At 41.6% G+C, this 13,432-nt stretch overlaps 1 protein-coding gene across 4 annotated transcripts in view; it reads left to right on the top strand.

The window, feature by feature from the left end:
* Window positions 1-13,432, top strand: part of DMD (dystrophin) — a 6,960,831-nt gene that overhangs the window by 1,608,226 nt on the left and 5,339,173 nt on the right. For all 4 annotated transcript variants that reach the window (XM_069204753.1, XM_069204754.1, XM_069204752.1 and 1 more), the window contains one exon: window positions 5,779-5,958. In XM_069204753.1, coding sequence (XP_069060854.1) covers window positions 5,779-5,958 — 180 coding nt within the window. The remainder of the gene's footprint in view (window positions 1-5,778; window positions 5,959-13,432) is intronic.

The following is a 13,432-nucleotide window of genomic DNA, read 5'->3' as shown; positions in this document are numbered from 1 at the left end:
TTACATCTTATGAGTCTCTCTATTTTCTCCTAAGACCCAGACTTTAAATTTATGTGATATAACTTCTGTCAAATCTAACAACATGGAGAGTCTTTCATTCAGTTTGAATTGGGAGCATTGTTAGGTCTTGACAGTATGTACTATTAGTCTGTTTCCAGAAATGTTTTCTGTCCTGTATTGTTGTATGATTGTATAACATGTTTCAATCTAATTGTATAGTACACAGATTCGATTTTGTCTACCTTCATTCTCTATAGCCTCTAATGTGCACGTTTTGGTCCAAATCATTGTTTTAATCAGGTACTAGGTATCCATATGTATGATTCTGTGCTGACTCTGTGCTAACCTTTTTAGTGAGTTCATCAGTGTCGGGAGAGTTTTTCTACAAGGGATCAACACCGAATTTTTATAAGTTGATTAGTGTATTATATTGGAACAACTACCTTGGTAGCAAAGCCAGACATGATAGTCACTTTAGTGCACTTTAGCCTTTATTTTTGTCCCACATGTCTGTTTCGTGTGGTCTACTCAGTGCCTATCTGCATTGCTGATTGAATCCATTTGCAGAAACTACACATTCGCTAAATATGAATAATTCTTTACTTCATTAAAATCACGCGAATTGCACATATGATGACTATGCTTTACAACTAACATGCTGTGTATAAAATAAAATGTTCACGTTTAAATTTGTTGGGACACTAAATTGATTTAGTATTTTTGTTTCAAAATACAGTTCCAAGTATTCTAAACATGTCTGTAAACCTGAAAAGCTGTAATGCATATATGTTCCAACATACTAATTTAGGGCCTGATGTACTGTTGCACACAGTTGGTTTGTGAATGGAAAAGCAATTTCAGATGCAACCTATGTAAAAATAGGTTGTATTTCAAATTGTACACTAGCAGGGGTCGCAAAATGGCCTGTCTAATTCTGGCTCAAGCTAGATCGAGTAATCATGAGGAATTGTATCAGCCTTAAGGGGGCAGGTAGGATTCTCAAGGTGAACAATGTAAAGTCCTCATTTACAGCTTTAGAGCACCCAGGCCCCTTTGTTAATTAAGAGCTCATTACGAAATCAGATTTGAGTTGGACTGAAAATAACTTTTTGTCTCTAAAACGGGATACTAGAGAAGCCCGGAACTGATTAAACCCTCTGTAGTGCTCAATGTTTAAAGAAAACATTTAAAGGGGTAACATTTACTTTGTCAAACAAGTAAATAACTGTTCTGGTTTGTATCAAAACCTCAATAATCTTTAAAACTCATTAATACAATGTTTAATTTGAGGTACGCCTTGTTTTTATTCCCATATATATCACCAAGTAAATCATTTTTTGTTAGGACATACATATTTCATGGAGAAACATTTATATCCCAACCTTTGTTACGAGGGCATCACATATGCAAGAATACCTTAACAACCATTTAGCTTTCGAGTTGATTATTGTGGGTAGTTTTTAAACTTTGTAGTGATTACTTTGGTTGTTCATTCCGTACAGTCAAAAAGGATGGCTTGACAATATCGAAGGTGACCTTGTATGTGTGTATTTGTAGCAGTTTCCTTCGTAAAGGGGTTTCTGGGATGGGAAGTCATTGCCTTAAACCCAGAATGCACTTGTGAGCACTGGTGCCTTTGCGACAACTGGCAGATGTAATCTTCCTAAGACATCTCTGTTTGAGAATCATTGGGTATTCCGCACAGGCACGATGAGGAGACAACCTAAGTAGACAAAAAGCGGAAGAGAGACAAAGGGACACACTTGATTCTTTGTAGGCAGAAGTATTTCTCCAACTTTCACTAACCATTTACATTCAGATTAAGATGTAATTATTTTTCCAGGAATTAATCCTGTAGAAACATTTAATATAACATGATCACTGAAAAGACAAATAAAAGCATTCTTAAATAAAGTTCACTTTAAAATAACGTAAATACATCTGATATTTATACTGCTGAAGGTCAGTTGATAATCATATGGCCTTTGACTTCGTATGAATCCTGTTCCTTGCGAGAAGAAAAGTGAATGAACAATTTAAATTAAAAAAGGTGTTCTCAACAGCTAATGTTAACACTTAGAGCAGGTACGTCAACACTAATCCCGATTTGTCTTTACTTTGTACTTGTTCCAGTGTCCATGGTAGTTATTGAAGTAACAAATAACACAATTTGTTGGAACATCCATATTCATAACAAAATATAAAAAGACCTGAGATTACTTGATGTAATATGTAAAGAAAGTCCAGTAGGCATCACCGTTGGTGTCAAATAAAAATTACGAATGGCTGGCAATAGCCAGAGCTTCTGCAAAAAGCATTGATTGGTGCTGCCCTCTTGAGTCTACATTGTAGTGCGTCCAATTGAGGCTCTTTACAATCTTGGGATATTCCAATTGGGCAACTAAGGAGAACTAGATCTGCAGTTTGCCAAGTCCCTTGATATTAGTGGCCCCTTGTAGGAGGCTGGCCTGGTTTGTAGGGTTACCAAACAAACCAGGTCCAGTTATCCCTTATCAGTGAAGTGTAGTCAGTGTCTAGAAGCCAGAGATAGCTAAAGGTAGAGCAGCCAAGGCTGAACTAGGAGCCATGCAAAGCTCTTGCAATACCACTGTAGTCACACAGTACTCACACACTACTCACACACATGAAAGAAATTACTTAGTGCTACAAAAATAAAGGTACTTTATTTTGGTGACACAAATGCCAAAAATACCTTAGAGACTATACTCCCTTATGAGGTAAGTAATATACACAATATATACAATAGTAACCAAAACAGGTAAGTACACAGTCAGAAAACAGTGCAAATAGTGAAAATCACAATAAGTTGCAATGGGTCTAGGGGGAACACAAACTATATACTAAAACAGTGGAATGCAAAAGTCGGTTTGCCACCTAGGGAAGTGTAGTGTGTAGAGGGGTGCTGGGAGTATAAGAAAACACCAAAGGTAAGTAACACCACACCACAGAGCCCAGGAAAGCAGGAGTAAATAACAGTAAGTTTCCTGAAACACACAAGAAGTCGTGATAGAAGATCATGCAAGAACCAAAGAGATTGCAAGACATAAACAATGGATTCCTGGAACTAAAGACCTGTGTAAGAAGGGGACCAAGTCCAAGAAGCACTGAAGAATCCAGGGAGAACAGGAGCCCCTGCTAACCAGGAACAAGGTGCAAAAGAAGAACCACCAGTGAGAAGACAAAAGTCAGTTATGTGCCCAAGAAGACAGATGTGGGTTCCTGGTTGATGCAGAAGATGTCCCACGCCGGATGGATGATTACAGTCTGGTTTGCTTCGCTGGATTCTGCCAACAAGCCTTGGCACACACAAAGCTTGGGTTAGCAGAAAATGGCTCTGTCCATGACCAGGAGGAACCTGTTGGCCTCTACCCAGAAGGGAGAGACAGAGGGGGCTCTCAGCAACTCAGAGAGCCCTCAGAAGGCCAGGGAGCACGCACAGAAGTCCTACAGCACGGTGACAAAGAAGGTACAAATGGGGGCCCACGCAGCACAACTCAAAGGAATCCCATGCCGCCGGAGAACCACTCGGGAAGCTGTGCATCACAGCTGTGCATCACAGGATGGAGTGCTGGGGGGCCTAAGTTGTGCTGTGCATGAAGAACTTCTTGGAAGGTCACACACAAGCCTTGGCAACTGCAAGTCACGCGGTGCAGGGGGGTACTGTCTTGCGTGGGGAGGCAAGCTCTTACCTTCACCAAAGTTGGACAGCTGGACCTTGGGACTGTCTGAGTCACTTTAGTCCACCACCTGTGTTGCTGGATCCACGCTCATCATGGGGAGAGGGAACCTACACCACCGGTCATCGCTGCAGAGAGGTGCCTGCTGAAGCAGGGAAGTGACTCTGTCACTCCACAGGAGATTTCTTCTCTTCTTCTGGTGCAGGCTGAGGACAGGCAGTCCATGGAGGATGCATGACCTGGAAACTGTTGCAGTTGCTGGCAGGAGCTAAAGTTACAATGTTGCAGAAGTCGTCTTTGCTTCTTTGTTGCAAGTTGAAGAGTACCTAGAGCAGTCAGCGGCTGTTCCGTTGATAGATGAAGGAAAGGATGCAGAGGATTCCTGCCGGAGTCTTGCAATCTGAAACTGAAGAAACACCCAGAGGAGAGACCCTAAATAGCCCTGAAAGGGGGATTGGTCATCTAACCGGGTAAGCACCTATTGGGGAGGGCTCTGACTTCACCTGCTGACACTAGCCACTCGGATTCCAAGGTGGTGGGGAACTCTGGGAGCATCTAAGATGGCAAATCTGAGGAACACTCTGGAGGAGCTCTAGGCACCACCCCTGGGGTGGCGATGGACAGGGGAGTGGTCACTGCCCTTTCCTTTGTTCAGTTTCACACCAGAGCAGGGACTGGGGGTCCCTGAACTGGTGTAGACTGGAAATGCTTTGAAGGGCACAGATGGTGCCCCCTTTGTATAATCCAGAGGCTCTGGGAGGATACCCCTCGTATGTCTGTAACACCTATTTCCAAAGGGAGAGGGTGTAACTCCCCTCTCCCAAAGGAAATCCTTTGTTCTGCCTTGCTGGGCTTGAGCTGCTCAAGCAACAGGAGGGCAGAAACCTGTCTGTGAGGGTGCAGCAGCTGGGGCTGCCTGGAAAACCTTAGAAGGCGGTAATGGCAGTACTGGGGTCCACCGTGGAGCCCCCAGAGTGCATGTTATTGTGCAACCAAAACTGGAATCGGTATTGAGGTACAATTCCCAGTTGTTAGACACCTTACATGGCCATATTCGGAGTTACCATTGTGAAGGTATTGACCTATGTCCAGTATACGCGTAAAATGTCGTCCCCGCACTCACAAAGTCTGGGAAAATGGTCTTGGACGATGTGGGGGCACCTCTGCTAGTGCAGGGTGCCCTCACACACAGGTACTTTGCATCCAGCCTTCATGGTTGGAAAGCCTGACATATAAGTAATGCTATAGCCCATAGGGATCCCCTGGAACCCCAGTGCCCTGGGTACCTAAGTAACATGTACTAGGGTCTTATAAGGGGTGACCCGTATGCCAATTTGGGATGAAATACTGGGTTACCAGTATGTAGTGACAAATTTGGAACCAGAGAGAGCATAAGCATTGGAGTCCTGATTAGCAGGATCCCATTGACACAGTAAAACACACTGACAAACAGGCCAAAAATGGGGGTAAACTTGCTAGAAAGGGGCTACTTTCTCACACCCCTCAATTAGCGTCAAAATAAAAATATTCAAGACAATTTAGATTAAAAGGGAAAACAATGTTGCAGGTGTACAGCCTGATAGATGATCAATATCTTTTAGGCTTTTATCTTTACAGATACTATTACTGAAAATTGCTAGAAATAAATCAACATTGCAAGTCAATATAGGAATTGGTAAACACGAATGACTGCAGCTTTTGGGATTTTCTGTGAGATTTGTCAACCAAAGATCCACAGTATACCATGACAGTTGACTAAGGAAGGTTTTTTACTCCTTAAAGTCATTCCATGTTGGCTTTTACTGTAATGCTGTACTATATTAAAACGTCTGTTCTTACCTTAATACAATGTTAGCCTTCTGTCATTCTAGTACAGTAGTTTGGTCTTTGTGGTTAAATACTTCAGTGAGGGTAGTGGTGGGACTTAGGAATTTGTGTTTTTCGTTGAGAAATGTATCTTTCATATTACTTTCTATTTTAAAATTTAAAAAAGGTCATATCTGTTATTTTTCAAAATGTTTTGTTGATTTTCGTACTTCATATGTGCTGTTAGAATAAATCCACGTTGTTTTTTTAATAGATTTTAAAAGCAGAATCAGAAATGAAGAGAAAAGCAATGGATACATTATGCATACTCAGCCAGAACCTTCTTTCAGCTTTGAAAAGTAAGGATGTGGCTCAGAAATTAGAAGCGCGCCTGGAAGGTTTCGCTCATCGATTGGATGCACTTGTGGAGAAATTAGAGAACAGTTCTCTACAGGTCTGTAGTGCTTTTAGTTGATACAATTACACTGCTAATTATATATAATTTAAAAAGCTGTACATGCACCATCTCCCAGCTATCACAACATGATAGTGGCAGGCTACTTTAATAGCTCTGCTACCTGGTGCTATTGCATCATCATTTGCACCATAGAGCTAGGGCGATATGTAATTTATACTTCACTAACCAGCCATAACTATTTGAAAGGTCGGTTGATGCAAATGACGGTGCAAAATTGCATCGGCACAAAATTGTCTGACACAGATGAGGTCCATGTAATTTGTTACCGTATACAATGATTCAATGATGTTAACATTTAATATGTAAAAGCTCACATCCAAAATTGTCATTCCGAGTGATAAGCCATGATTCACAATTGTTTCCTACACCGAAGTATAACGTGAGTAAAGTGGCTTGCAAATAGGATTTGCCTATTCTGGAATTATGTTAGTATAGTGGCCGTCCCTTCGAGCAAATCTATTGCCATGGGTGAGATTGTGTGTCTTCCTGAATGGCGCCACTAGAAAAACGGTGTGGGCCCTGATGGGTCGAAGCTATGCACCGAATATTTACAGGTAGTTTACAAATTCAAACTTAAACATGCGAGAGACATGATTAAACGCATTTTTTATGGGGGAATATGGCACAAACTAAGATTTTTTTCTAAAATTATTTTCTTTGTAAAATATATTTCCCCGAATCCGAAACAAATAACATGTATCTATACAACAGCAAATACGTTTTAAGTGTCACACTTCCACGCTCTTCAATGTGTACCTGTTGCATTTGCCTAGGTTAAATGGTTTGTCCATGTGAAGCTATGACTCTTGCTGGCCCCTTTATGTGCCGCAGGAATTCTTTGTTACTTCCTAAATCATTAGAAATTCACTCCAAACACAGAGATAACAGCTTTGGAGAAGATATGATTTTTTTCTCTGGTGTTTTTTGAACTGTGCCCTCCGAGAAACTGAATGGTGGAAGCAAGCATCTCGAAATCTTCTGAAACTGGACAGGCAAAACAATATTTAGTGTATTATTGTGTAGTAAAGGGGAATTATCTTCCTGAACTTCTAATGTAACTGGTAGACAGGGGCTGTAACTTACTTCTAAAAGAAGAAACACTTCGTAAAATGCTTATTTAGAAAGATAAATGTAATGTGCTGCTGGTGGCTAAAGCTAAAGGCTAAACGAATCAAGAGTGAATTAGTGAATACCAAGTGCTGCTCGATCGAGGGCAAGCAGATTGAGAAATAAAGGAAGCACAGGAAAGCTAGGTAGTGGCTCATCGTGAGGCACTGACATCTCTGAAAATATTAATACAGCAATAATAATGATTTTGAATATTGCTCCCATTCTGGTGCCTGCTTTACCAAGTCCATAAGTAGAAACTACTAAGTAGCTGAAGTGCCTTCAACCCATTTACTATCCAGTTATGAAAAAGTTGCTCTAATGTAAAAGTGAGCATCAACCTAGAGATTTGGGTGGTCCATTCACAAAGGTAAATTTACAAGTGAGTAAATTTACATGCGTACATTTACTTGTACACATTGCTGTAGATGCACTACTTTTGTCTATTCACCATTTCTGAGTCTAAATTTACTACAAAGAGGGCATTTGCAAGTCTTAACCCCCTGAAACAGGAGTTGGAACCAAATTTACAATTGCAAGCCTACTCCTAGTAACTTTTTACACAATGGAGTTCTGTACCACCAGTGGCGAGATCTTCCTACAGTAAAGTACAGGGCAAATTTAAAAAGTATACTGAATATATTTTAAAGAAAATAGTAAAAATTATGTTTATGTTTAATATTAATGTAAAGTATTTGTATATTTTTTTCAATAAAGAACAAAATAAAAAATACTACAACACTAGTAACTTAATTTTGAATCACATATTTAAGTAATTTTAATACATTGAATCGAAATGATTTTTAAAGATTTAAGTAACATGTTTGTATTTATGTATTAAAAATAACAAAATAAAAAATTTACAAAGGTTAATAAAATAGCTTATCATAAAATAATAATTTTTATTAATAGAATTTTCAAAATTAAATATATATACTTTTAGCAAAATAAATTGCCTTATTTTAACATTATTACCTACGTGATTCTAGTTCACGTCATAGTCTCAATAATCTTATATTGGAGGGTGTTGCACTGCCAGTACCTGACCATGTGTAGTGCTAGACATACTCCAGGTCTTAGTTGCAGTACATGTTTTGTGTCCTTTTTAGCTGTAATAACTTTAGAAGTGCAGTTGGTGAATAGCAATAAGCTTTTTTTTGTGCATGGGTGTTTGTCTCTACCTAAAACCTTCCTTAGCCCTCCCTAAACCCTTCCTGACTCCTTAAACCACTCTTATTTTCCAGCTGCCAACCACCACTGTCACATTTATTACTAAGTATCCGAGTATCTCCCCATAGAAAAGATAGAAGAGGTAGAGGTGAAGATTTCAACTATGTGGTTTGTAATTTAAATTTAATAGTAACTTTATGACTCCGGAGGACAGGCCTATCTTTGTATCTCTGGAATTCTCTGCCCCAACTGGGGAATCTCTGCAGTAGTAAAGTTACTATTGAATTGTAGTTTGTGAATACAGAAAAAGAGTAAACTTGCACAAAAGTGTAAGTTTACCTTTGTGAATCAGGCCTACACATTTGAGAAGCTTCTTCATGGTTTCACTAGCAGCTGAAGTCATAAATAGTGGAGGAAGCGGTTCCAGGGACAATGAGCCAGATGTATGACCATTTTATTTTGCGAGTGTATAATTGTGACTTTTTGCGAGTCGCAATTAGAGACTTGGAAAATTAAATGTACAAACGTGTCTCAGACACATTTAGGGCCAGATGTAACAAACGTTTAGCGAGTCGCAAACGGCAAAATTTGCCGTTTGCGACTCGCTAAACGCGTATCCCAATGCAGAAATGCATTTTGCGAGTCGTTACCGACTCGCAAAATGCATTTCAGACTCGCAAATAGGAAGGGGTGTTCCCTTCCTATTTGCGAGTCGCATTGGGATGCAATACCATTTGCGACCGCATATGCGGTCGCAAATGGCATCGCAGTTACCATCCACTTCAAGTGGATGGTAACCCAATCGCAAATTGGAAGGGGTCCCCATGGGACACCTTCCAGTTTGTGAATGGACCCCAAAATATTTTTTCAGGGCAGGGAGTGGTCCAAGGGACCACTCCCTGCCCTGAAAAAAAAACGAAACAAAAGGTTTCGTTTTTTTTGAAGTGCAGCTCGTTTTCCTGTTAGGAAAACGGGCTACACTTAAAAAAAAAAAAAACTGCTTTATTGAAAAGCAGGTCGCAAACATGGAGGTCTGCTGACGACAGCAGGCCTCCATGTTAGCGAGTGCCTATACTTGCAATGGGGCCGCAATTTGCGACCCACCTCATGAATATTCATGAGGTGGGTCATTGCGACCCCATTGCGAGTCGCAGTCGGTGTCTGAGACACCGTACTGCATAGCAATTTCCGACTCGCAAAATGCATTTCAGACTCGCAAATAGGAAGGGGTGTTCCCTTCCTATTTGCGAGTCGCATTGGGATGCAATACCATTTGCGACCGCATATGCGGTCGCAAATGGCATCGCAGTTACCATCCACTTCAAGTGGATGGTAACCCAATCGCAAATTGGAAGGGGTCCCCATGGGACACCTTCCAGTTTGTGAATGGACCCCAAAATATTTTTTCAGGGCAGGGAGTGGTCCAAGGGACCACTCCCTGCCCTGAAAAAAAAACGAAACAAAAGGTTTCGTTTTTTTTGAAGTGCAGCTCGTTTTCCTGTTAGGAAAACGGGCTACACTTAAAAAAAAAAAAAACTGCTTTATTGAAAAGCAGGTCGCAAACATGGAGGTCTGCTGACGACAGCAGGCCTCCATGTTAGCGAGTGCCTATACTTGCAATGGGGCCGCAATTTGCGACCCACCTCATGAATATTCATGAGGTGGGTCATTGCGACCCCATTGCGAGTCGCAGTCGGTGTCTGAGACACCGTACTGCATAGCAATTTGCGACTTGCAAATTGCGAGTCGCAGGGACTCGCAATTTGCAAGTCGCAAATTGCCGACTTGCTACATCTGGCCCTTAGTGATTCCCAATTGGGTTGCAAACACCTACCTCATAAATATTCATGAGGTAGGTCACAATTATGTTTTAAAAAAGAAACACATTGGGGGTCATTCCGACCCTGGCGGTCCATGACCGCCAGGGCCGGGGACCGCGGAAGCACCGCCAACAGGGCCATTCTGACCGCGGCGGTAAAGCCGCGGTCAGAAAAGGGCAACCGGCGGTTTCCCGCCGGTTTACCCCTGGCCCAAGGAATCCGCCATGGCAGCGCTGCTTGCAGCACCGCCATGGGGATTCTGACCCCCTTCCCGCCATCCTGGTCCTGGCGGTAAATATCGCCAGGAACAGGATGGCGGGAACGGGTGTCGTGGGGCCCCTGGAGGCCCCTGCACTGCCCATGCCACTGGCATGGGCAGTGCAGGGGCCCCCTCACAGGGCCCCATAATGATTTTCAGTGTCTGGAAAGCAGACACTGAAAATTGCGACGGGTGCCACTGCACCCGTCGCACACCAGCAACTCCGCCGGCTCCATTCGGAGCCGGCTTCATCGTTGCTGGGGCTTTCTTGCTGGGCCGGCGGGCGGCCTTTTGGCGGTCGCCCGCCGGCCCAGCGGGAAAGCCAGAATGGCCGCCGCGGTCTTTTGACCGCGGTGCGGTCATTCGGCGGTAACCGCATAGTTCCCGGACATCAGCAGAGGATGGAGTCATCAACTAATCAAAATCAAGTGTGAAGCCTAAGTGTTCCATGAATGGGATAAAAACAAGTATGGGTGCAAAGCCATTGAATAAGGAGCAGCAAACTTAAATAGGTAATGGAACAATCCACTTATGATGTATCATGAAGCTCACTCTTAGAAGTATACAAGTATTGATTACAGTGCTCCCTCTCTGTAGCAACAACATAAAAAAACTGCACTAGCTTCACTTATATTTTGGAAACGCTTTGGTACATGAATTGTAAGCAGGCTGACAGTGGCTGAACTTAGCTTGAGAGTAAGTTATATTATTTACCTGGGCAAAAGTTGCACTATGTTAGTGAAATTCTCATATGTTCCTGTTATGCAAAATTCACAAAAAACTGCGTTATTCTATTTTCTGTCATTTTTTTACCTGAACACACATCTCACTGAAAAAAATTCTTGCAAGATACTGTTATGCCTAGAAAACGTCTTGCCAAAAGATCATTTCTGCTTGAACGAATTTCTTGGTGGATTTGTTTTATCCAAGGTACACACTCAGTTTAAGAAATGATGCAAGGTGCCAGAAAATGTCATTTAGTACAACAGTTTAATTTCACAAATTTTTCAAGCATTGAGGAACATTTTGTATGAAAAAGTTATGCACATTCGCTCAGCCCACCAAATTATGCAGCTGAGATATTCTTGCATAAGTAGCCTCTCTGCTTCCCATTACTCTGTTTATTATTGTCATTTTCAATTCAGGTCAAGTACGAATTTTAAACGAAAACATTTAACAACTGCAAATCTCCACAAACCTCAAACTTCCTGAGTCCAATGGGCAAGATTACATTTTTTGTTGAAACTAAAATTGTGATAGCCATAGGTGAAGTGGTGCAATTTTTTTAATCTGGCAGTGTTCTAAGAGCAAACATTCATGTATTTAACAAATCTGGTAAATTCCTCAATTTCATTGCACAGTAGAAGACACACAAATGATTCCTTCTGTATATCTTTGGAGATGCTGGGCCCAATTCATAAAGTAAGGGGAACATTTACTAATATGTGATGTGTGAGTAAACAGGCTTTTTTGCAGGTTTCCTCCAACGTTTTGCCCCATTTTAGACTATAATCTGCTGGTTTTTGACTTTGAGAGTGCATTGAGGCCTGCTGTTCAGACCCCAGTGGCAGTATTCCTTCCTTTTAAAAATGGTATGGTTAATTGGTTGTCCACAATTGGCATGTGCTAACCTACTTATAAGTTCCTAGGATGGTACCAAGCTACTTAGGGCATGTAGGGCTGGCTGTGCATACGAGCTGCAGCACTGGTTATGCCACCCTGTGTGTGACAAAGTGAAAACATGACTTTCAGCTGCCATTGCAGACTAAAGAGGCTGTGCATGCACTGCACACACAACTTTGCCAGTACCACTAATGTCTTAGTGCATCAATCCCTTAGCTATATATATATATATATATATAGCTAAGGGCTATATATATATATATATATATATATCTCCTCTTAGGCAGGCCTATGAAGCCCTATAGCAAGGAGCTGTACATTGTTAAGATAGACATATATGTTTGATATATCTGTACAGCAAAGGCCTAAAGTGTTGGTGTTAGCTGAGGACAGATATGTCGCCTTATAAGGTAATTGCAAGGTTAACAGTTGGCACTTCAATGCGCCTAACTCCTGACAGAGGATACCGAACTATGCCATGTAAAGCATCAAATTAAAGAGGACATTAAATGTGACGCAATAGTGCAGTCGACATTTATGTCAATTTAATGCCGGTCGTTTTTGCAAAATAGACCACTCTTTCACCCACCTGGTCCAGTGGCTTTGCAGAGACACTGGGACTGAAACAGGTTTCTGCCTGCCTGGGGAGTCGTGTGAATGACTCACAGGCTGGCAACAAAGGCTGTTGCCACACTATAGGTGTGGCCCCCTCCCACAGGATGGGCTGCCCAGGGTGTTAGCCTAAAAGGCAGACATCAAAGGTGATGCTACCTTTGAAGGGCCACTGGGACAACACTCCCACACAGGAAGCCATTTTTTTCTCTTAGACTGGGTACAGTCAGTGCCAAGTACAGGTCGTCGTGTAAAATTTGAAACTTTAAAAACCATCTAGTGGCCAGGTAACTCTTCAAAGATTTCTTTTAAGACTCCTAGATGTCTATCCTGCTTGATTTGGTCACCTAATCCAGATGGGAGTCGCCAAACTCAAAGTTAAAAACTCTTACAAACTTTTCAAAGTTTTGGCTTGCTAATGCTTGTTTAGGGATGATGTCAAAGTTTTTTTATTGTTTTAAAAATACATATCTCTGGAACCCTCAAATGGATTTTAGTCATTAAGGATTCTAACTATTCTTACAAATGTGCTCCATTTTTATAAATTGTGTTTTTTTCTGTTTGGTGACTTTCTTATTCCGTTGTTTGGGGCGGTAAGATGCTTTACATTTTGCTCCTTTGCCAAGCCTTGCTGCTATGTGCCTATCTACCAAATGGTTGAATTGAAGGTTAAGTATATAGCTGTGACTAGACCCAAGGAAGTAAATGTCTGTGTACTGCATGATAAGGCCCCCCCTACCTTATCATGTAGTACACCCATTTTCTTACGTGATGCAATGTAGCACAGCAGGCAAAGTTACTGCATTCCATTGCGTCAAACTGTGGGTAATAAAGTAGCACATCTTCTAAGATACGTTGC

Source organism: Pleurodeles waltl, chromosome 8 (genome assembly GCF_031143425.1).
Source record: "Pleurodeles waltl isolate 20211129_DDA chromosome 8, aPleWal1.hap1.20221129, whole genome shotgun sequence".
Taxonomy (NCBI): domain Eukaryota; kingdom Metazoa; phylum Chordata; class Amphibia; order Caudata; family Salamandridae; genus Pleurodeles; species Pleurodeles waltl.
Note: the sequence above shows the minus strand (reverse complement) of the source record. Positions and strands in the feature narration are given on the sequence as shown.